At 35.6% G+C, this 20,580-nt stretch overlaps 2 protein-coding genes and 1 long non-coding RNA gene across 3 annotated transcripts; 2 read left to right on the top strand and 1 right to left on the bottom strand.

Annotated features, from left to right (window-relative positions):
* Positions 1-4,615: 4,615 nt before the first annotated feature.
* On the top strand, positions 4,616-7,046 carry LOC126722075 (uncharacterized). The gene is made up of 2 exons (XM_050425232.1): positions 4,616-5,223; positions 6,053-7,046. The coding sequence occupies exons 1-2, from the start codon at positions 4,638-4,640 to the stop codon at positions 6,826-6,828; spliced, it is 1,362 nt and encodes a 453-aa protein (XP_050281189.1). The 5' UTR covers positions 4,616-4,637; the 3' UTR covers positions 6,829-7,046.
* An 8,421-nt stretch (positions 7,047-15,467) lies between these two features.
* LOC126722060 (uncharacterized) lies at positions 15,468-20,109 on the top strand. The gene is made up of 2 exons (XM_050425216.1): positions 15,468-16,174; positions 19,157-20,109. The coding sequence occupies exons 1-2, from the start codon at positions 15,487-15,489 to the stop codon at positions 19,930-19,932; spliced, it is 1,464 nt and encodes a 487-aa protein (XP_050281173.1). The 5' UTR covers positions 15,468-15,486; the 3' UTR covers positions 19,933-20,109.
* Positions 17,429-18,487, bottom strand: LOC126722069 (uncharacterized). Its single transcript, XR_007653961.1, has 2 exons — positions 18,089-18,487; positions 17,429-17,822 (listed from the first exon to the last, which is right to left on the bottom strand). It is a non-coding gene; the product is annotated as an uncharacterized LOC126722069 (long non-coding RNA).
* Positions 20,110-20,580: the final 471 nt, after the last annotated feature.

Here is a 20,580-nt window from a genome sequence, read left to right as displayed (position 1 = left end):
GAGTTGGCATAATCAAAATTACGTCGTTGTAGGCCTGAACTTAAAACACAAACCTCTAGCTTAAACGACACCCAAACTCTAAAATCAAAAATAGAAACCATGAATCCCACAATATGTTCAAAACCTCCAAACCCCACGAGACCTTCCTAAGGGATTTTTCAGAAAATAACTACAAAACTGAAACTATTTCATTAGTTAGGAAACGTTTGAAACTAATTTGGAATATAACAACTCGAGTTCAGTATCCACGATTTCCTGGGTTTATTAGTTTATTATTGCGAGAAATCGAGTTAAAAGAACTCGACTTCTAAGCCTGGAAAACGAGTCCAAAGGACTCGGTTTTAAAGCATGGAAACCGAGTCCCTTGCACTCGGTTTCAAAGCCTGGAAACCGAGTCCATTGGACTCGATTTCTACTCTTTGAAACCGAGTTCAACGAACTCGTTTTTCAGGCTTAGGAACCTTTGGACTCGATTTCCTTTTATAACTGCCAGCATTCCAACAGTCATCGTTTGAAAGTTTAATCTTTTCTGAAATTTGTTTAGCGATTGAAAGTTGAATCTTTTCTGAACTGCTTTTCTTTGTAAGCAAAATGGTGTTGTGAGAGTTTACTTGTGATGGCAAGAGGCAGTGACGGCGAGAGGCAGCGACGGCGACGGTGACGGGAGCGAGAAGCAGCGACGGCGACGGGAGGGAGAAGCAGCGACGGCGACGGTGACGAGAGCGAGAAGCAGCGACGGCGAAGGGAGGGAGAAACAGCGACGGCGACGGGAGTCGGCGACGGGCAGGCGACGGGAGTCGGCGACGGTGCCGGCGACGGAGCGACAGGAATGAGAGTGTCAGAGAGCTCGACTGAGATTGAAGTTTTTGGATTTTTTTAGAAAATAAGTTTGAAAGTTTTTTGTGTTTGGTTTTTTTGTGAGAGGGACTGAGAGTCAGAGAGGGAAATGAGAGAGTGCTGTGTAAAGTTTGTGTGCTTGCTTTTGGCTTACACGCATAAATCGAGTTTACTGAACTCGTTTTGTAAGAGTAAAAAACGAGTTCAATGGACTCGTTTTCCAGTGTTGCAAAACGAGTTCATTAAACTCGATTTGCAACATTGGAAAACGAGTCCATTGAACTCGTTTTTTACTCTTACAAAACGACTACATTGAACTCGATTTCTGGCATATTGGGCCCACCTCAGGTACTGGCAAAAAAGCAAAATCGAGTAAAAATTACTCGATTTCATAACACAAAAATCGTCCACTTTAGACTCGAATTGCTAGAATCCAAAATAGTTTAAAACGTTTCCTAACTAATGATATTGTTTGGGTTTTGTTGTTATTTTCTAAAAAAATCCCCTTCCTAACCCAAACCCCTCGACTGTGATGGCCACAGCAACGGTAAAACCATCAGTTCTCCTTCATTTCTTTCCAGCTCTCTTTCTCGCTTTTTATTAAGGTTATTTTTGCTGAATTTGTAGTTGTTTGGTTGTTGAATTAAGGTGGTGCGAGTGGGTTTAGTGTCTGAAGGTGGGTTTCTCTGTTGATTGGTTCAGTGGGCTTGTTGATTGAAGGTGGTGTGAGTGGATTTGGTACTTGAAGGTGGCTTTCGCTGGAGATTATAGTTGGTGGGCTTTACTGTGATTGGGTTTGGTTCTTGAAGAGGGATGCATGCAGTAGGCCTAGGTTTTCAGTCAAAGAGGGTGGGGTTTGTGATTTTTGATGCTAAAATTGTTTGCCGTGATTGGTGGTGTTTGCAGTGGTTTGTAAGTTCTTAGGGTTATTGTTGCTAGATTTGTACTTGCTGGCCGCCGCTGGGTTCATGAGCTGGGTTGAGCTGAGTCGTCGCTTGGGTTTATGGTTTCTGTTTTTGATTTTAGAGTTTAGGTGTCGTTTAAGCTAGAGGTTTGTGTTTTAAGTTTAGGCCCGAAATGATGTAGTTTTGATTGTGTTAGCTCTTCACTTGGCCATCATTGAAACGATGTAATTTTTGGGTTGATTTGTCAAAAATAAAATATATTAATATGATGATGTGTCACTTAACAGCAAAAACTAATCATGAGAGGTGAATTGCTAACGGAACCAAAATTCAGTGTGTAAAATCAAGTTTTTGAAATTTTAGGGTGTAAAATCCAATCATTCAAAAACTTCAGGGGTGTAATTTGTAATTAACAATTTCTTTTTTAAGGAGTCAATATCATCTTATTGGAATATGATATCCAAAATTTAGTGAATTTATTTTTGAGTCATGTGATATCCATATGGAAGATTAACTTAAAAATATTTTTTATAACATATTTTTGGACAAGTTATATTTTATCATCTTGATGGGTCTAGCTAGTTAGTGTATTGGAGCATTGAACCTAAGGCTGTGTTTGTTTTAGTGTAAAATATTTTCCGGGTGTAAAATATTTTCCGGGTGTAAAATATTTTCAGGTGAAAATATTTTTGGGAAATGAAAATATTTTCAAGTGTTTGGTTGTATTTCAAAAAATGTTTTGAAAAATATTTTCTGGTGTTTGGTTGTGTTCTTGAAAATACCATAGAAAACACATTTTTTACTTGTTGCTCATATTTTTTTCAGCTGCCAAACAAATATATAATATCATTCCTCAATACAGAAACACAAAAGAAACAAAACCCAGAAAAAAAATTCATCAAATCCGGTCAAATTGAGAGAAGAAGGAAGAGAGAGAGGCGACTGGGTTCGATCTAGAGGCGAGATCGTGCGGTGGAGGCGAAGGCGAGGTCGCGCGGCGGAGGCAAGATCGAGTGGTGTTGGAGTTGATCTTTGCTTGATTGGCGCGGTGCTGCGATCGAAGAGGCCGGTGCGATCAGCACGGTGCTGCGATTGACGAGACCGGTGGAGTGTGGGTCGTCGGACTGGAGCTCGGTCTGTGGTCGTCGGACTGGAGCTCGGTCTATTCTTGCTCACCGTTTCTCTCTCTCTCTCTCTCTCTCTCTCTCTCTCTCTCTCTCTCTCTCTCTCTCTCTCTCTCTCTCTCTCTCTCTCTCTCTCTCTCTCTCTCTCTCTCTCTCTCTCTCTCTCTCTCTCTCTCTCTCTCTCTCTCTCTCTGCATGTTTGAAGCTCGGTCCGGAAATGGTTTGAAGTGAAAATAGAAATGTAAAATAATTTTTGGGTCAAAGGCTTCTTTTTACGGTCAACTGAAATGCAAATCTGGAAAATTCTATTTTTCATGTGCAACCAAACACACGGTTTTACGGAAAATGATTTCTTGAAATGGTTTGAAGCCAAAACAAACACAGCCTAACTCATGTTTTTTATTTTATGTTCCAATTGTTTTGGGGTTGAAGCTCTAAAAGAGAAAAGTTCATATCCCTATATATCTTGCCAAGAGAATAAACCCAAAAAAGTACTCATATATAAAAACTAAAAATATTTTAACTTGCTTATGTTTAATGAGATTTTTTTTTCTTAAAAAAATTAAAAGAAAGTATGTCGCATCATTGTGACCATTGAATTCCAATTAATCTTTGTTGACATATAAATATTGAAAGGCATAGAATAGACATCTAATTGAATGGTTATCTAAATTACATGGACCGAAAGTACATTGCAAGTACTTGGAGTTTATTAGTTAGAAATTTCCTTTCTCTTTTAGGTCAAATGACTCAAAACTTATTTATATATACGTTAAAAAAACTCATTTATGTAAAAAACAGTACAGTTAATCGTTTAGTCCCCCCTCTCTCTCTCTCTCTCTCTATTTTATATCATTTATCCTGAAGGCAATTAAAGAATAGCATCATGCATGGATTGCCTACTAGACTTTTCGCAAGTCCATTACAGATGTAAAGTTAGTACCTATTTAAATGCCGAAAGGAAGGGCTTTAAGAATGCTACTAAGATTTCTTTTGAGTATTTTTTTTTCTAAGATGAGATTCCTAATTCCTTTAGAGTAGAGTTTCCATTTTCTTTTTTCCAAATGCAACTATCTAGTTTAAACGTGATTATCACTATATTGGTAATTAGCGCGCCACACATGTTACACAATTTCATAAACTCAAAAATCCAAACAAGATTCCTACGGTCATACTAGTACTACTAGTAGAAATGACATAAACAAGGCCTACATACAAGAAAGAATTGATTGGAGTAGGAGCGAAGAAGAAAGCTTACATTGTTATCCAAAATAATGGCATGCATACATGATTGAGTATATCATTAATTTTGACAAAAAAACCAGTACTCTGGCATTATTAGACTTAATTATTTCACAAAATAATTATCCTAATATAAGATCGACAACCCCATGCAGAGGCTAGGGATTCAAGAACATTTATAGTAGCATGATCTTATTTAAAATGTAAATACCGAGTTTGGAGTTTTTATCTACCCTACAAAGACTACATGTCTAACTCGAAAACGCTAGGAATCAGTTTTGACGTACAAATTGATCAAGACTTATTAGAGGTTGACTTCTTAATTTTTGATGGGGCATGTGACAGCCAATTGGAATTAAAGTAAAGAGCACTCCACGTAAAAAAGCAAGCGTGAAGTGAAGCCCATGCTAAATTTGAGGCTTACACAAGCTATCCAATTAATCCACCTTTCAAAATCAATATAAAAGGGGGAGTATAGGGAACCTATATCCACAGTCATTTGAACAATATTCTTTCATTTCATCATCAAATGGCTAAATCTATAGCATGCCTGACTGTGTGTTTGCTTCTCCTCTTCACAGTGATGGTGGCAGAGGCAGGACCACCAAAACAGAAGAAAGTGAAATGCAAAGACAAAAAGTACCCTACTTGTTACCATGTAGACAAATATTGTCCTACAACTTGCCCTCGCACTTGTGTGGTGGATTGTGTTTCATGCCAACCTGTTTGTACATCATCACCATCACCGCCACCACCACCACCACCAAAGCCTAGGAAGCAATCGCCTCCTCCACCTCCTAGAACTTATCCTTCACCCTCTCCTCCACCTCCCACACCTACTATTTATTCTTCACCACCTCCACCGCCGCCTTCTACCATTCATTCTTCACCACCTCCTACGACTATTTATCCTTCACCCCCTCCACCTCCATTGACAACACCCACTCCCCCTTCTTCACATCCCCCTCCACCTCCCCCAGCTTTGAGTTCCGATGGAAAGAAAGTTAGATGCATGAATAAGAATTACCCTCAATGCTATGCCATGGAGCATAGTTGTCCAAGTGGTTGCCCCGAGCAATGTGAGGTTGACTGCGTCACCTGCAGTCCCGTTTGCAGTAAGTTTGTCCTTACACTTTTGCTCTTTATATAGAACTTAAATTAACGAGTAACGATACATATGATTCAATCTCAAAGTCTTTTTCTGCTTTTGAATAAGTGATTCTTTATAACTATTTGTTTGGAAATAGGGTCTGTTTGGATTGATGGAGGAAGGAGAGAGAATGGAGGAGAGTAGAAAAGAGTTTGGTGAAAATAATTTTGAGACAAATTTAGCTACTCTACTTTACTCCTCCTCCTTCACCTTTAATCCAAACCGGCCAATAGTGTCTTATCTTTGTGTAGTTTAACACTATATATTACTCCAAAATTGAATTTATATATATATATATATATATTAAAATAATTATGTCTAAAAATATGGATTTTCAAAAACTTATTTTATAGGAAGTTATTGTAAACTCAAAAACCTCTTATTTTATTTTATGTTATCATTATTTTTATTTTTAAATTATAGATATAGTGAGGGTAGATGTATTATAAATTTTATTATATAAGTATGATAAATTTAATTATGTACTACCGATATCATAAAAATTAATTTAGACAATTATTTTTTATATTATTGAGATGATTTTAATCATATTTATTATCACAATTTGTAAACTTTTTGTATTCAAATTGATTGCAACTTTAATACATTATTTTTTGAGTTGAATTGGCATTCATGCAGTGATTGGTGTAATGTTTATCATTTCACCTGGATTCTATAATGGCCTATGCGTATAAACTAAGTGTGCATATATGCTATAAGAGTCTATATGTTGAAAATATGTCACACGAGGTGAGTAAATTTATGATAACATTTGCTCATGCAAATTTGATCAGATTGCAACCGACCCGGTGCTGTGTGCCAAGATCCCCGATTCGTTGGTGGAGATGGAATCACCTTTTACTTCCATGGTAAGAAGGCCCAAGACTTCTGCATAGTTTCTGATTCCAACCTCCATATCAACGCTCACTTCATTGGAAAAAGAAACCAAAACATGAAGAGGGACTTCACCTGGGTCCAGTCTCTAGGAATCCTCTTTGACACCCACAATCTCTTCATTGGCGCAAAGAATACATCAATTTGGGACGACTCCAACGACCGCCTTTCCCTAGGTTTCAATGGTGAACCCATACACTTGCTTGATGGTGAAGGCACCAAATGGGAGTCCATGACATCGCCAAGTGTTACAATCACAAGGCTTCGTGACACTAACTCAGTAGAAGTTGATGTTGAAGGAAATTTCAAGATCAAAGCAACAGTCGTGCCTATAACCGAGAAAGATTCACGTGTTCACAATTATGGGATCACACAAGAGGATTGCTTTGCTCATCTGGACTTGAGCTTCAAGTTTTATGCATTGAGCAGCCAAGTTAATGGTGTTTTGGGCCAAACTTATGCGAGCAACTATGTGAGTAAGGTGAAGATGGGAGTGGTCATGCCTGTTTTGGGTGGTGACAAAGAATTCTCATCTTCAAGCCTCTTTGCCACTGATTGTGCTGTAGCAAGATTTACTGGTCAGTTCACGGAAGGTAATTCTTTGGAAAATTTGGAGTTTGGAAATCTAAATTGCTCTAGCGGGATGAACGGCCGTGGAGTAGTTTGTAAGAGATGATGAATCAAATTAATTTCTTGCCCTTTAGTACTCTGTCTAGCTAAAAGAGCTAAGCGATTGGAGCACTCTTTGTCATAAATATTTTAATAAGGTCAAGGTGATCAGCAATGACATATGTTTGGTCACTTCATTAATGTATTTGTTCAATTAGTTCATATGTACTTAATAATGATCAACAAAAATAAAACTGACTCAAATTATAAGAGATCCCTATGCTCCACTGATCAGTAACACTTCTTATACGTGTTTATGCAGCTTAGATGAATCTAGAAGTCAAAACTCTTAATTTTTTCGTGGCATCGCAATTGAAAATTGAAAACACTGTTTGGACCCAAGTATGGCTTACTACCAATTTTGTTAATATTGCAATTAAAAATCCCAGGTAATTAGTTAATCAATGTCAAGTGCAATATGGGTAAAGACAATAAACAACAATTAAAAAAATAACTTACACACAAAGATGAGGAATTGCTCACAAAGCGAAAACCCAAACAGGAAAATCACTTTAGGGCTAACCCTAACTCATCAAATTCACTATGTGAAGATTTGTTGCCATTAATTATAGTGGAATTGTTATCTTCATGTGTCATCGAGCACCTACATTGGTTCGTACCAAGTTACACTTTCTTCGGTTAATTATATTTTCTTGTACTGAACGAAAAGAAAAGAAAAGAAAAGAAAATAGGAAGTTCAAAACATTGGAAGATAGATCAAGCTTTCGATTCAAATTTCCATAAGTTGTACATTTCATCGAAGATTAATGCACAACTTGAGGGGAGTGCTAGAAAGTATAACTCACTTTCCATGTCATTGAAAACCAAATCAAGATATTGATTTCAAGAGAAAATTATGAAATTGATTGCTAGAGAAAATTGTGGAATTGAGACAATTAAAATGCAATTCAATTCAATAAGGATGAGTTTAGTCTCATGACACGTGTTTGGCCCGTTTGTTAACAACGGCCGTTTTTAGGTCTACACGTGAAAGAAAGTGTTAAATTATTGGTAATTTATTATAGTATCAGAATTAGAGTTTTTACGTTCAAATTATGTTTCCACCTTACCTCATATTTAAAAATTTCTCACATGTTGGACTCCACGTAATAATTGATGCTTACACATGAGGGGACTGTTAGATTAAATAATTAAATTCTTAATAACTTAAGATTTTGGGAGAATGTTTATCATTATATCAAAGGAAGAGGTTTTGGGTTTAAACCGTCTCTACCTTAATTAAAAGGGGAGTGCTAGATTAAATCAACCAAGATCTACGCTCAAATGACTTTATCCTTTCTTACACCAAATGATTACAATTGAAATTGAAAAACAATTACAATAGAAACTTTATTCATAAGAAATTTTGTCATGAAATTTAGCCAGCACTAAAAATCGTAAGGATAATAATATAAGGAGTTCGTGTTTTCATGTAGTGCAAGAAAGCCTTCACTTCCCAACCAAGCAATCTCCAAAGTCCAAACTAAGGTAACCTATATGATTGTCGGGGAGATAAACATCTTGGGGAGCTTTTTTAAGTAATTAATATAACATATAGAGAAACACTTTAACCTAAAAGGCCTAAGCTCTATGAGTATATACTCAATTATGTTATATTAACCACTCATTCTTCTCATCTTTATTCAATGTGGAGCTTCACTCACACGTGTTACTCAACAATCTCCCCTTCACGTGTGAGTCTGCCTCTCTATGGGCTTTAAGACCTCTCTATGAACAAGTCCTACTCATTCCTCCTTGCCTCATCAATGCGTTATCCATGGTTTTTTCGTACCCCATCCATGGGAACCACGTGTTAATCCCGCACGCACATCCATAGGAACCTCGCTCATCCATGTCCATGGGAACCTCGTATCACACCATTATTTAGCACCATTAGTAATATTTCTTTGTTGGGCTTTCCATACACCACCATGGATTCTAATACCACTTGTTGGGGAAATAAACACTTTGGGGAGTTTCCTTGAGTAATTAATATAGTATATAGAGACACACTTTAACCCAAAAGGCCTAAACCCTATGGGTATGTGCTTAATTATGTTATATTAACCACTCATTCTTTTCATCTTTATTCAACGTGGGACTTCACTCATATGTGTTACTCAACAATCTCTCCCTCATGTGTGAATCTACTTCTCTATGAGTTTCAAGACCTCTCTATGGGCTATGAACAAGTCCTACTCATTCCCCCTCGCCTAATTGGCTTTTCATTTCATCAATGCGTCATCCATGGGATTCTTGTACACCATCCATGAGAACCACGTGTTAACGCCGTACGCACATCCATGAGAACCCCGCACGTCCATGTCCATGGGAATCTTGCATCACACCATTATTTAGCACCATTAGCAATATTCCTTTGTTGGGCTTTCCATACACCACCATGGGTTCTGATACCACTTGTTGGGGAAATAAACACCTTGGAGAGTTTCCTTGAGTGATTAATATAACATATAGAGACACATTTTAACCCAAAAGACTTAAGCCCTATGGATATGTGCTCAATTATGTTATATTAACCATTCATTCTTCTCATCTTTATTCAATGTAGGACTTCACTTATATGTATTACTCAACAATGATTACTAATATAAATTCTTACGTTGTCTCATCTCGGTATTGCGTCTTTCTATATGAGTCTTACGATTGATCCTTTTGTAAACAAACATTAAAAATTACTTATTTTCTTATCTATTTCTCATTACGTATCAACGAAAGTACGACGACAGAAATTATAAGTTTTACTGAATTATAATTAAAGATACCAGTTCCACATGGACATGGGTTCATGCTGAGATTTCATGAGAATTAGCAGTGACGGAGCCAGGATTTTAGCTTTGGGGGGGCAAGATCAAAAGAGAGTAAAATTAATTCGAAAAAATATTAATTGATATTAATAAAAAAAATAAATAAACAACTACATGCAAATGTAATTGTCATATACAATTAAAATTTGGGTTTGTAAAAAATATTTGGGTCTGAGACTGAAAAATGCTAGTGAGGAAAGAAAAAATTGCTATATGTAACAAAGGTACTATGAGTAGTTCTAGACCATAAATTATTTCACAATATTTTTGCCAAAACTTTGATATGGCAGACTGTGAGTGATTAACAAATACTAACACATAAACTCACAATTTTTTTTTTTTTTTTTTTAACAATCATACTCTGTCATGCAACAGTTATGATAAAAAGTTGTGAAAAATTTTGTGGTCCTCAATTTTTTTGAGGTGCTATAATGACTAGTGAGTGAGAGTAGTTTTTTTTTTTTCATAATTCTGTTCAACAAAATAGTGGTGGAGAAGTAAGAAATTGTTTTCCTACAGTGAACTAATACATAGTACAAGTACAATATGTATTTAAAAAAGTTGATTGTCCTTGTGTATGCAAATAAGACCTTATACTATATATTACTTGAGAATTTTTGGGGCATCGGGGGGCATTTGACCCCCCTCGCCGCCCCCCCCCCCCCCCCCCCCCCCCCCTTCCCTCCACCCCTGAGAATTAGCATTGACCAAACAGTAATGCATCTGGTTTTTTTGGCTAAAGTAATGCATCTGGTTTTAGTGGTTTATCAATATATAATTATATATTTATAGTTTTTAAGTATCCACGGATGATGTGACCTTTTGTTTTTATTATTGCAAATAACTTTTAGTTTTGTAAGTTGTAATTTGAGTAATAAACAATTAAGTCTTTAAAGTTTTGATTGTTCAACTAAGTCGGTATTCTTTTAATTATTATTATTATTATTATTATTATTATTTTTTAATATATGTGTCAATAGTATCATCCTTACAGGAATATGATATCTAAAATTTAGTGAATTTATTTTTGAGATATTATATCCATAGGGAAAATTAATAACTTAAAAATACTTTTCATAATAATTTTTTTAGGGTAAAATTACTCATCACCATCTTGACGCTTCTAGTTTAGCATTGAATTCAAGTCAAGCCCTATTATTTTTTTTTCTACAATTCTTTTGGGGTTCAAGAGAAAAGTCTCCATCCCTATAAATCTTGTCAAGACTAAGCACAAAAATTACTCATTATAAAAACTAAAAATTATTTTAACTTGCTTATTATGTTTATGGGATTTTTTTATTTAAAAAAAAACTTAAATGAACGTATGCTATTTCATTTTAACCTTTGAATTCCAATTAATCTTTTTTTAATAAAATGACGTTGACATATAAAAATATTGAAAGGCTGGGTCGTTTACAAATTAAAAATTTAGACATCTAATTGAATGGTAATCCAAATTACAAGGACCAAATATTAGTGTGAATCTTTTCTTTCCTTTCTCTTCTAAGTCAAAACTTTATGAAAAACAGTAAAGTCAATAATTTTTCCACTCTCTTTCTTTTCAGATAAACATCATGTTTCCTAAAAAAATAATAAAAATAAATAAGATTAGCACCATGGATTGCCTGCTAAGTCAATTACAGTTGTAAAGTTCGTACGTACCTGTTTAGATGCCGGAAGCAAGGGCTTTTTAAGAATGCTAATAAGATTTCTTTAGAGTAGAGTTTCCATTTTCATTTTTCAAAATGCAACTATCTATTATAAGCTGGGTTGCTACTAACTGGGGAGGCTTTAACTGACCAATTTTTTAGTGCCAACAGCTAGCCGCCAAAATCTAGTGTCATGATAGTAGCATTCCTGGTGAAGCCTCCCAAACCGGATCCACTTAAATCACAATGTATTAGGATAAAGTTTATTTATAATGAAAATTTTTAAATGTATTTGTTCTTCAATTTCATTTGTAGTCGTTTGACCTAAGTAAGGATGGAGTAAGAGAAAAGTCGTTAACTATACAAGCCTGGGAATTTCGATCAGGCAAATCGATGATTGGCCGAGCGAAATCAAACAAATTCAAAAAGCTATTGGAGTCTAGAAAGTTTTGCATGACATTCGCACGACTCTCAGTCAAGTGGACATGTTAAGGAAGGCAACCGACCTTGCTTTCACAATTTATTTGTAGCCAATCATCCCATGAATGTAATCTACACCATATTAGGAAAAAAATTAAACTCCCAATGTTCAAAAATGAAAGATGATACAAGAATTTGAATAGAAAACGTTGCCAAAGCCACGAAGTCTTTCACCCTCTCCAATTGACATATTCTTGAGAGGAGATTACTCTACAAAACACAAGATCTCCACCTATGTTATTGGAGTGTTGATTTGAAGCCATAAAGACAAGAAAAATCTTTAAGAAACCTTGAAGTAATTAGCCAAGAGATTGGTTTGGTGGTCGGCACATTGACTTGCGGCGTCAAATAACTGTGAAGATACAAGGCTGGAGTGTGCAGTTTAGAGCAAAAGCGGGGAGCTTGGGTGCATTATCCTTGACATGAGCGAGAAGTCTTGTAAGTGAGCCCGTATCACCGACAATCTTTGTAGTGGATTTGATGAGTTGGGCTTGACCCCGAAGAGCATGTTTTTCTTGATTGAGTTCACTTTGTGAACTATTCTTTGTTGGTGGATGAGTGAGTTGTTCGTGTAATTGTTATTAATTTATTTGCTTTATACATATTGAACTTGAAATTGGTTTATTAATTACTTGGACATATTAATTGCAAAATTTATAAAGTTGGGAGTAAGCCGACTTTAGGGGTATAAACAACATTTTCCAATTGGTATCAAAGCATAGGTTCACCTTGCTTGGATTTATTTACCTTGTGTGATCCTTTGACTATTCCCCCATATTTTGATTGCAACAATTATGCTTATGGAAAGTTTGCATGTGTACATTTTTGAAATCAATTGATAATAAAGTCTGGTTCTGTTGAGAAGGGTTGGACCATCCCTTAAATTGTTGTGGCCAGATGGTCCAAGGAACAACAAGCTGAGTCTTTTTTTTTGCTGAATAAAAAATTTATAAGTTTTGATGAGTTCTATGCTAAACTCAAGGACATGATAAATTCTAAATTTCATCATAGATAAAAAGATTGCTAAGCCTAGAATAGTGAGAAAAGTTATGAGATCTTTACTTGAGAGATTCCTTCCTAAGGTCAGTGCCAATGTGCCATAGAAGAAAAGAAAGGATATAGGTTACCAATGGATTCAAAATTTTTGACATGTTTGAAATTCTAAAATTGCAAAAATGCCCCCTTACAATGAATGATTGAAAATTCCAAGTTTTAAATGCTTCAAATTTAATCCGAGCGGAATGGACATTGTAATGATACACCAAATCCCCAGTGGATTCAAACTCCGAATTCAATCACCTAAATCTCATGCGAAATCACAAATGAACATCATCAAATTTTCTCGAAAGGAATTGATTTCTTAGTGCATCAAAAATTTCAATATACATTTTCAACAAGATAAAAAAAAAAAAAAAAAAAAAAAAAAAAAAAAAAAAAATTCAAATCTCAGTGCGAAATCCTACATTTCAAGTTGATCATTCAACTGCATTTCAAGTTTCAACAAATTCCTAAGAAAAACATCACATTCAGTTCTCGAGGGGAACAACGTGACTTCTTTATCAACACATTCCCGAAGTAAAACACCTTAAATGGGCATAAAAATTTGATTCAAATCACACATTCATGAGGCAAAACACACCTTAAAGGTCATAAAACCTTATCTTAACTCAACAAATTTATGTGATAATGTGATAAAACACCTTGAATTTTCATGAAATTCTATTCCAAAATCATCTTAAACCAACACATACTTATGAAGTAAAACACCTTAAATGGTCATGAAACCTCATCACGGTGGTCACACACATTCAAAAGTGAATGTTCAAATAGTGTATAAAACACCTATGAATGTTTAGACCCCCAATTTATAAATTACCAACACAAGCTTATAATCAAACAATGTATATGTGGAATATGATAATAAGCTAAAATCGAATTGGTAAAACAATCTAAACCATAATTAATCACAACCACAACAGTAATTAAAAGACAAAGATTAAGGGAAGAGAGATGTAAACACAAAGACAACACAGCGATGTGTTATCGAAGAGGAAACCGAAGTTCTCAGCGTAAAACCTTTCCGCCACCCTCCAAGCGGTCAATAATCTACTAGAGAATAAAGTTGGGATACATGAATAGCAGAAGACTCTCCAAGCCTAATTTACCCACTAAACCTTGTCTTCTCTAGCTTACATGATCTCGCAATAGCCCATTGCATCAACCAAAATCAATTGGTCCCTTCTGAATTGCTTCCCAAGCACCAAAATACTTTTTCACAGATATTGATATGGTGAGATAAGGATTTGGCTAAATATACCTCTCAAGAATATATCAATGGAGAGGGTGAGAGTAGAGAAATTTGAAGAATCAAAGGATGAAAATTGTGGATAAGTCAATCTTGTTTTTTTCTAGGGTTTCTCTCTCAAAATTTTCTCTGGAAGCTCTCTACATTTCATGGGTATAAGGGTATTTATAATAGGGTGTGTATGGAATGCAAAGAGTCAGTTACAACCAAACAGGGTGTTCTGACGACTCGAGCTCGCGACTGGAACGAGTCGCGAGTTTGAGTCGCGAGCTAATTACCTGGCCAGACTGGAAGTTTTGTCTTGTAGTGCAATAGCTGGCGTGACCTTTCAGCTCCCCTGCATGCTTCACATGTGTGCCAGCTTTGGCGACTTGCCAGTCGCAAACTAGTCGCGAGGCTCTTTTTGAGTGCACACTCTTGAGCTTTTATTCACACTCTCTCACACACTACCCTTATATGATTCCCACCTAAATACAGGGTTTCTAAATGCTGAATTACAAGCAAATTTGGTATGAAATAAAGCCAACAAAATGATTGAATAAATTCAACCTTACAAAAAGGAAAAACACCATGCATGGTCCTAAATTCTCATCATCTTAAGTTCATTAAGGAAAAAATTGCACTAGTATAAACATGGTTATCACTCATTAGTTACCATGTCACACATATTACGCAATTTCATATACTCAAAAGAATAATGATACACTTATACTCATTTTCTATAGTCAAACACACACAATTCGAACACTTAGAAAGAAATTTATTGAAGTGAGAAGAAGAAAGCTTACATTGTTAATTAGCCAAAAGGATGGCGTACCACGTACATGATTTTTTTTTTTGGTTGAGAAATGGCATACATGATTGATAATATCGTTTAACAAAAAACCAGTAATCAAGCATTATTATTGTTATTATTATTATTATTATTTTTTGATAGGAAATCAAGCATTATTGATTTAATTTCACATAATAATCATCCTAAGGTGGACAATCCCCACGCAGAGGATACGTAGGGATTCAAGAAAGTTTGTTTAATCTATTTTGAATTACATAACATGCATCGAGAAAAATTATGGCAGCATATATGATTCCATTTAAAATGAAGTACTAAGAGTTAGGAGTTTTTGGAAAATGTTAGGATCAGTTTTGATGTTGTACAAATTAATCAAGAATTTGAGGTTTGACTTTTGAATTTTTGAGAGAGGGCATGTGATGAAAGCACCAATTGGAATTAAAGTAAAGTCTAAAGAGCACTCCACGTAGAAAACAAGCGTGAAAGCCCATGCTAAATTTGAGGCTACACAACCTGAACAACCTACCTTTCAAAATCTCTCTATAAAAGGAGGATGTAGAGGACATAGGAAACCATATCCACAGTCACTGAAACAATATTCTTTCACAATCAAATGGCTCAATCCATAGCGAGCCTGACTGTGTGTTTGCTCCTCCTCTTCGCGGTGATGGTGGCCGAGGCAGATCCCCAAAAGGCGAAGAAAGTGAAATGCCAAGACAAAAACTACCCTGATTGTTACCATCGAGACCTATATTGCCCTGACTCCTGTCTTCGCAATTGTCAGGTGGATTGTGCCTCGTGCCAACCTGTTTGTAGTCTTGACTCCCAACCATCGCCGCCACCTCCAACAACTTATCCTTCACCCTCTCCACCCCCTCCTTCTACCATTTATCCTTCCCCACCTCCACCACCTCCTAAGACTATCTATTCTTCACCACCTCCACCTCCATTGACAACATCCACTCCCCCTTCTTCGCATCCCCCTCCACCACCACCATCGCCGCCACTGCCATCACCAAAGCTTAAGAAGCACTCACCTCGACCCCCTTCTACTATTTATTCTTCACCACCTCCACCACCTTCTACCACTATTTATTCTTCACCCCCACCACCTCCTTTGACAACACCCACTCCCCCTTCTTCGCTTTCTCCTCCACCTCCCCCAGCTTTGGGTTCTGATGGAAAGAAAGTTAAATGCATGAATAAGAACTACCCTCACTGCTATGCCATGGAGCATAGTTGTCCTAGTGGTTGCCCCGAGCAATGTGAGGTCGACTGCGTTACCTGCAGTCCCGTTTGCAGTAAGTTTGTCCTTGCATCTTTTTTTCCCTTCTTCTTTTCTTCTTTAGGAATTAAATTTACGAGTACCAACATATGATTCCATCTCAAAATCTTTTTTGAATAGGTGATTCCTTTTAAACTTGTTTTAGGAATAGTCTATCAATCCTATTTTTGTTTAGTTTTAGCAGTATTAGAAACTCTAAAAAGAACAAATATATATATACACATATGGGTTGCTAGCCCGTGGAATGTATGGAAAAGTTTAATAAAATATAATTTTTTTTCTTCTGAAAATGATATTTAAAAATTATAGTAATTATTAATAGACATTTATTATGATTATATTTGTATAGAATTTAAAATACATAAATAAAAAAATAACGTGTAAATTATGAGATCTCAAAAGTTTTACGAGGCAAAATATTGTAAAATGTCTTTGATTTATATATACTAGCAGGTTGCCCGCGCGATGCGCGGATAATGCTGAAAGCTTTTGTGTAAGGTGGTTTTGGAAATTGTGGATATTTTCATTGCTGAAATCACCTACAATTATAACAAAAACCACAAAGCAAATAGCCATATTTTGTTCCCTTTAGTTGATCGTGAACCAATTAACTGCAAGCATTCATTGTGCATATCAAACTCCTTGAACCTATCCTTGTCATATGACATGTCTAACCAATGCGCTAATCTTATCAAGCATCTTCAATAATAGTTTAACTATAATAGTGTCAAAGTCACTTAGTGATTCATGTCTATGCAAAGCAACAAACACAATTTGATTTTGTCAAGGCTCTCTCGGGCCATGATACCCAAACAATGGTACAATGAAATGAAAAAAGTATGTAGTTTCAATGATGGTTGAGCTAGACATGGTTCAACATATTTTATAAAGGTGTACCTGTAAAACATATTTAACAATTTTCTTTTAGTACCAAGAAGAAGACAGATTTTCATACAAAAAGATTCTAAATTTATATAGATTCTAAGCTATACAAAAGATTCTCTTTGTTTTTATTTTTGGCAATTGAGTTTTTGTCATTTAGTAGGACATATAGAATATGGGTAGATTGCTGTGATTATTTTTTAAAAATTCTGTCAAATAATCCTTAATCCAAAATTTGCTGCCAAATTATTTACTTAAAAATAATAAAAACTTTCTTACCCGTAGCTAAGTTATTTTTTTTCACTCGTGTTAGTTAGAGGTTGATACACCATTGAACCAAAATTGGCATGAGCAACAATAAAGAAAACACAGTGAGACCAACCAATCCTTCAGAACCAAACAACACCGATTACTTAGCATATAACATAGGGAAAAAAATGAATGCAGCTATGTATATGCAAGTGCTTTAATAAACTTTTCCCAATTTAATTGTTTCTAATCCCCAACTAAATACAGAACAAACAAATATGATTAATAGTATTGTCAAGTCCGAAATAAAATTTATAAATTTCCTTTCAAGCATTTTATCAAACATTATGGATTCAAAATAAAATATATAATTACTCTTGGGATCTTTGCAATGCGAATCCACAAAATTTTGGCCTCAATTGATGTTTTGAATGTGAGCCAACCCATACAGATACACGGGTCTATGCTTCGATTACACATGCGTGGAGGAGCTTATTTTTTTTATTAAGCTTCTTCCTCATTGATCATTCTACCTGCCCAACAAAACCAAATTACTTATCAACTTGTCTTTTCCTTAAGGCCTACAGTACCAAATTTAACAAATTTTCACATCCCCATGTAACCTATTTATATCATTTATCCAAAGACCAAGTCATAAATTACAGAAATTACAATAAAAATCTCAACCAACAAACAATTCAAATAAAAAAAAAATAAAAAACCAGCATCTAGTCCAATTATCAAAAACCCATTACCAAACAACAGCAAAGAATGAACAAACAAAGTATTAGTTTTGTACCTCTTTGATACAGAAGAAGGGTTTGATAAATTAGGAGCCAGTGTTTTTCCTCCTTGAGTTTAGTCCCGCCGATTGCAATGGGTAAAGTTGAAAGCTTTAATCTCTCTATGTCTAAGTTCCCTCAAACATTGCAAAGCACAAACTTAGCACCCCAGACAGTGATGAAAGAGTTGTTGTCCATGAGCTCGTAGAGGAAGAGTGGATCCATCAATATATAAACCAATCAATCTTTACACTTTTTTTGGCTGCAATTGAGGGAAGAGAAAGGAAAAGAAATGAACTGAAGAGAAATTTATATATTGATGGAAAGGGGAGCTGAAAGAGTTCAAATTTTGCTAGATGAACTGAAGAGTTTTTTTTTTTTTTTTTTTTTTTACTGGAAAGGTAGAATGAACTGAAGAGTTAAAAGAGAGAAAGAAGCTGAAAAGTTAAGAGAGAGAAATAAGTGAACTGTTTTTTGCTGAAAGGAATTAAGTTCTGAACATAAATGCTGCATTGTTTTAATTTCAGAGGTTGGAATGATACAACTTCGTTTCATAAAGAGGAGTGCAAACTACAAAGAACTCATATAAAGCGCCACATGGCAGGACCTCATGCACTTCCGCATGTGGTCTCTGCTTAGTACATGAGGTCTCTGCTTTTATATATATATATTGATTGATGTGTATGTGAGTGAAAACATATGGATTTTCCAAATTTTATATGTGACAATCTTATTAAACAAGTAAATAAAAATAGATATCTTCATTTAGATGTATTACGAATTACAAGTAATTCATAAATTTTATTTATTATGTTATTAAAATGATAATGACACTAATTAATCAAAATCATTACCATGTCATTTAGTAATCCTTTTGGAAAAAAAGTTGATACTATCTTTAGCATTTTGCATGAATTGACATGCATATAGATACAATGATTGGTGTGACATTTAACATTAACTAGATCCTATAATTGTCCTATGCTACAAAATTCTTGCATGCTAACTCTATCACTATGTTTTGAAAATATGTCAAATGAGGTGAGTAAATTTTGATAACATTGACACATGCAAATTTTGATTAGATTGCAACCGACCTGGCGCCGTGTGCCAAGATCCCCGATTCGTTGGTGGAGATGGAATCACCTTTTACTTCCATGGCAAAAAAGGCCAAGACTTCTGTATAGTTTCTGATTCTAATCTCCATATCAATGCTCGCTTCATTGGAAAAAGAAACCAAAACATGAAGAGGGACTTCACTTGGGTCCAGTCTCTAGGAATCCTCTTTGACACCCACAATCTCTTCATTGGCGCAAAGAATACATCAATTTGGGATGACTCCAATGACCGCCTTTCCCTAGGTTTCAACGGTGAACCCATACACTTGCTTGATGGTGAAGGCACCAAGTGGGAGTCCATGACATCACCCAGTGTTACAATCATAAGGCTTCGCGACACTAACTCGGTAGAAGTTGAGGTTGAAGGAAATTTCAAGATCAAAGCAACAGTCGTGCCTATAACCGAGAAAGATTCACGTGTTCACAATTATGGGATCACACAAGAGGATTGCTTTGCTCATCTGGACTTGAGCTTCAAGTTTTATGCATTGAGTGGCCAAGTTAATGGTGTTTTGGGACAAACTTATGCGAGCAACTATGTGAGTAAGGTGAAGATGGGAGTGGTCATGCCTGTTTTGGGTGGTGACAAAGAATTCTCATCCTCAAGTCTCTTTGGCACAGATTGTGCCGTTGCAAGATTTAGTGGTCAGTTCACGGAAGGCAATTCTCTGGAGAATTTGAAGTATGGCAATCTAAATTGCTCTAGTGGGATGAATGGCCGTGGAGTGGTTTGTAAGAGATAACTAATTGAATCTCTTGCTCTTTAGTGCTCTATCTAGCTACCTAATGAGCTATATGTGCAAGTGAGCACTCTTTCATCATAAAATTTTAAATAAGGTCAGAGTCATCTTCAGTGACATATATCTTGGCCATTTAATTAATATCTTTTTTCAATTAGTTCATATATTACAACAAAATGGTAAGCTACAAATATTATGTTTTTTTCTTTTGCATTGAAAAAAAAAAAAACTATTAAATATCTGCAAAATGTGCATATAGTTGGAGTATCAACAACTCTAAATTGTAGTGTGCAAATTCGAAATTAACTAAACTTTCTGAGAAAAAAAATTCTGTTATATTCTTAGAGATCCTCACTTGTTACAAAATGCTCGTCAAGCTCTATATGTAAGAAACACAACTTCACTTGTTTCAATCTTTTGGCTAGAAGCTAAAATATGAAAAACCTAAACAAGTAAAGGGGGAAAACAAAAGAAGAAAAAAAGGCAGAACACCTGTAATATTACACAATAGGCCTAAAAATTTGACCTACATCTTTGTGTTTAGTGTCACTCCATTCCAATGATGCTGATAAACTGGTAATATTGTTCAATGGCGGCCCCTTTATCGCAACCATGGAAGATTTTTCCTCGTGCAAGTGACTAACAGCTAGT

Source organism: Quercus robur, chromosome 1 (assembly GCF_932294415.1).
Source record: "Quercus robur chromosome 1, dhQueRobu3.1, whole genome shotgun sequence".
Classification (NCBI taxonomy): Eukaryota; Viridiplantae; Streptophyta; class Magnoliopsida; order Fagales; family Fagaceae; genus Quercus; species Quercus robur.
The sequence above is the reverse complement of the archived record's forward strand: the minus strand, read 5'-3'. Positions and strand labels throughout refer to the sequence as shown.